This window comes from Limulus polyphemus, unplaced genomic scaffold, assembly GCF_000517525.1.
Source record: "Limulus polyphemus unplaced genomic scaffold, Limulus_polyphemus-2.1.2 Scaffold10765, whole genome shotgun sequence".
NCBI classification, from domain to species: domain Eukaryota; kingdom Metazoa; phylum Arthropoda; class Merostomata; order Xiphosura; family Limulidae; genus Limulus; species Limulus polyphemus.
In genome coordinates, this window is record NW_013676375.1 from 7,838 (window position 1) to 12,586 (window position 4,749).

Below are 4,749 nucleotides of genomic sequence, written 5' to 3' on the forward strand. Positions count from 1 at the left end.
TAATGAACAAGGTGTTCCATCTAGTATGGTATATCTTGGTTGACTGATAATGAACAAGATGTTCCACCTAGCAGAATATATCTTGGTTGACTGATAATGAACAAGGTGTTCCATCTAGTATGGTCAGTCAACCAAGATATATAATGAACAAGATGTTCCATCTAGGAGGATCAGTCAACCAAGATATAATGATTCAAACTTTCATGTTGGGACTGACATGATTCAAACTTTCATGTTGGAACTGACATGATTCAAACTTTCATGTTGGGACTGACATGATTAAAACTTTCTCAAGTTAATAATTATTCTCGTTGAGATGAATTTGTAATTTTGATGAAGAAAACGAAGTTACTTATGGTAAATAAGTCTAACGGAAATGTAATTAACACTTAATTATCACTTAACAAAGTCACAAAGTTGTGAATTAAGTCACAAATGATGTTTGAAACATTTTAATTTTCATTCAGTGTGGAACGAACCATGAAATTAAATGAAAACGAAACAAGGAGTAAGGTCGTGTTTGTAACATTTTAATCTACATTCAGTGTGGAACGAACCATGAAATTAAAGGAAAACGAAACAAGGAGTAAGGTCGTGTCTGTAACATTTTAATCTACATTCAGTGTGGAACGAACCATGAAATTAAATGAAAACGAAACAAGGAGTAAGGTCATGTTTGTAACATTTTAATCTACATTCAGTGTAGAACGAACCATGAAATTAAAGGAAAACGAAACAAGGAGTAAGGTCATGTCTGTAACATTTTAATCTACATTCAATGTGGAACGAACCATGAAATTAAATGAAAACGAAACAAGGAGTAAGGTCATGTTTGTAACATTTTAATCTACATTCAGTGTAGAACGAACCATGAAATTAAATGAAAACGAAACAAGGAGTAAGGTCATGTCTGTAACATTTTAATCTACATTCAGTGTGGAACGAACCATGAAATTAAAGGAAAACGAAACAAGGAGTAAGGTCATGTTTGTAACATTTTAATCTACATTCAGTGTGGAACGAACCATGAAATTAAAGGAAAACGAAACAAGGAGTAAGGTCATGTTTGTAACATTTTGTTCTGAAGCGCGGTTTTGAATTCTTAAGTACTCGCAAAGTTGAGGAGATTTTTTTTACTCATCAGTAAACCAATATCCTCCAAAATGGAATGTCTTGCTGTTTATGATTAGTAAACCAAGCTATACCCTCCTAGATGGAACATCTTGTTCATTAATGTTGGGAACTGACCGACATGATTCAAACTTTCTGATTCAAACTTTCATGTTGGGACTTTTATTCTGTTCATGAAGAAGATACGTCTACACTGTTGTAAGAACGAAGTGTTTCTGTTATTCTGTTCATGAAGAAGGTACGCCTACACTGTTGTAAGAACGAAGAGTTTCTGTAATTTGTCCACAAAGAAGATACGTCTACACTGTTATAAGAACGAAGTGTTTTTGTTATTCTGTTCATGAAGAAGATACGCCTACACTGTTGTAAGAACGAAGTGTTTCTTTCATTCTGTTCATGAAGAAGATACGTCTACACTGTTGTAAGAACGAAGTGTTTCTGCCATTCTGTTCATGAAGAACATACACCTACACTGTTGTAAGAACGAAGTGTTTCTGTCATTCTGTTCATGAAGAAGATACGATATTTCCTTCGTTATTTCTAGAGGGAAAATTATAGCTGTGTTTGGGTTCAATAATGTATATATTGCTTCTTCTGTACTATATTTAGAAGTTTAATTGGTACAGATGTGGGAGACCTGAGGTTATTATGTTGATTATAATGATGTTTCGTTCTCAATAGTTGATAAACCTTTCATTTAATTAGTTCATAACAACTATATTTGTCCAGATGATTTCCAGCTCAGTACCGAGTTGAACCTCTCGGGTTACCCTACATCAAGTCCGCTCACCAGCTGGTCGGCAGGTGATCAAAGACTGTTGTTGCCGGTAGCTATCACCAGGAGGTGAGTAAACCACCACCTGTGGTGGACGTGATCTATTTCATGCTAAAAATATTTTATAAAAAGTCATCCATGGAAAGTTCATGTATATAGTTATTCTATGGTGTCTTTAGAGTACATTGTTTGTGTACTGCATGGACATCAGTCACAATTCTCTTTCATCTGTTGTTGGTTTTAGTATTACTCAGTTTATACAAGATCAAGATAATTTTACTGAATTATAGTCTAATAATATTACTCAGTTGAAACAAGATCGTTTTACTGTATCGTAGCCTGATATTAATGTTATATAAGTAACTTATGCACATAGAAATATTATCATTTAAATACACCAGTTGACAATTTTAGGAAAAACTATTTTTATTAACAATTACGGTAGGGTAACACTTTTTATTAAAAATATTGAATTCGGTGATCCGTGTAAGATGCATATCCTAGCTGTTTTCTGTTATAGATCTTAGCCTAGTTTTCTTAAGTTTGCAATGCTTTGCTAAGTGTAACATGTTTTAAATGTTCCCCACAGTTCTCACCCGGTTGCCAACGGGTCACATCAGCTTTCCGCTACCCCACCACCTTCGTCTAACTCGCCGCATCAAGTGAGAATCAAAATGGAGCCTGTCTCTCCCTCTCGTGATATCTCTCACTTGAGACCTTCCTCAATACCAGAACACTTTCTACTGGGGGAACATCTGAGGGAGCATCTTCCAAGGTCATCTCCTGGCTGTAGAGAGCTCGAATTGAAACGGTCACGTCTTTCCGTAGACGTGTGGGCTACATAGTTCTTAAGAAAATACTCTAATGGCCAAACGCAAGAGGTACTGACCACTCTTGAGTCTGCAGCAATTTTCCATTGTTAGCGGTAACCTTGATGACCAAAATAAGCGGCTGTAATTAACGAAGAAGTTTGTTGTTGTTTTTTTGGTGGCGGTAATTCACTAGATAGTTGTTAAAACTAGCTAGTAAATCAACATTAATTTGAAGACGCTTGTTAGGTAATCATAAACAGGTCTGGTGTATTAGATACTAACTGTTTGAAAACAGTATTGTATCTTATGTAATGCTTGAAAAATACAGAAGACAAAATGTCCATAGTGATTCTACCGGTATGTGTTAATCAGTATCTTTAATGTCACAGTAGTGTCTGATTTACGAAACGAAAGAGAAAAAAAAGTGACAATTTTTTTTCGAAACTCTGAGAAAGTGGCGTCAAGGTCACTTGCACCGAATGAAGGTCAAAGTGTTTATGCTCTGAATCCAACTGCTTAGCCAGTGATGCTGACTGAAAGGAACGTCTGGAAAACCAAACGTTTTAACTAAGTTTGTTGATTTTTCTGTTAAACAGAAAATAATGTTGTGTATTAGTCGATTATAAAGTTAACCACGTGATTCATGTGTAAATTAAAAATGATTCTAGAGTGACTAATATATTTAAAAGTGTATGAAAGAAGAAAAATGCCTTATTGATTAACATCTCGTTATTTAGTTTCAGATGGCACTGTTGTGTAAAGATGGCACGTGAGTGTAAAGATGGCACGTATGTGTATTTATTCATATCACGTATGTTTATGCATGTTAGTATACAAAACATTGTACTGGGTTTCGATTCTCACTTTATTAAGACGTATTTCGGATCGTCTTTTATTTTTGTTAAAGAGTTATAGCACTTAACGGAAGGTCTCTGGGACGGTGACCTGTGATAAACATAATATTAACATTTGCTGATAACTGTTTGTGCAGTTGTTTGTTTAGTGCACGAGCTTGTAAGCCATACGAAAATAAAAACATAAAACAATTAGTTAGAAATATAAAGTAGTATATGCATGTTGGAACTGACCGTTCAGAGTATACTGTATATACTAAAGTTCAGAGTATACTGTATGTACTAGCAGTTCAGAGTATACTGTATGTACTAGCAGTTCAGAGTATACTGTATGTACTAAAGTACAGAGTATACTGTATGTACTAAAGTTCAGAGTATACTGTATGTACTAGCAGTTCAGAGTATACTGTATGTACTAAAGTACAGAGTATACTGTATGTACTAAAGTTCAGAGTATACTGTATGTACTAAAGTTCAGAGTATACTGTATATACTAAAGTTCAGAGTATACTGTATGTACTAGCAGCTCAGTGTATACTGTATGTACTAGCAGTTCAGAGTATACTGTACGTTTAGCTTTTCACTAAAACAGCAATAGTCTCTTTAAGAAAGAAACTTTGGCCATCAGTAAATAACGTTTAATATATATCTTCTTTGTGGGCAATTCCAAACCCACAAATATGAAAGTATTTTTAATTACTCTCAAGTAAATGTGACTCCATTATTGTACAAAGTATCAGATAAATAACTAATGACCCTTGCGAAAATTAATACTCCCGCCCATGGCTGTTCGGAAATAAGTAATAGGTTTTTCTACTATTCAGACCGTAAAAAAGAATCGTTAGTCAGCGCTATTATTAGATTAAATGTTTCTGTAATTTGTCCACGAAGAAGATACGTCTACACTGTTGTAAGAACGAAGTGTTTCTGTTATTCTGTTCATGAAGAAGGTACGCCTACACTGTTGTAACAACGAAATGTTTCTGTTATTCTGTTCATGAAGAAGGTACGCCTACACTGTTGTAAGAACGAAGAGTTTCTGTAATTTGTCCACAAAGGACATACGCCTACACTGTTGTAACAACGAAATGTTTCTGTTATTCTGTTCATGAAGAAGATACGCCTACACTGTTGTAAGAACGAAGTGTTTCTTTAGTACATACAGTATACTCTGAAC

At 34.8% G+C, this 4,749-nt stretch overlaps 1 protein-coding gene across 2 annotated transcripts in view; it reads left to right on the forward strand.

Moving 5' to 3' along the window:
- The window catches only part of LOC106476514 (myocyte-specific enhancer factor 2C-like), an 11,221-nt gene extending 7,438 nt beyond the window's left edge, over positions 1–3,783 (forward strand). Inside the window, exons 6-7 of one of the 2 annotated variants that reach the window (XM_022380359.1) lie at positions 1,861–1,975; positions 2,496–3,783. In XM_022380359.1, the coding sequence (XP_022236067.1) occupies positions 1,861–1,975; positions 2,496–2,751 (371 nt within the window). In that variant the 3' untranslated portion in view covers positions 2,752–3,783. The remainder of the gene's footprint in view (positions 1–1,860; positions 1,976–2,495) is intronic. The other variant, XM_013937170.2, reaches the window with a different exon arrangement.
- The last annotated feature ends 966 nt before the right edge of the window (positions 3,784–4,749 follow it).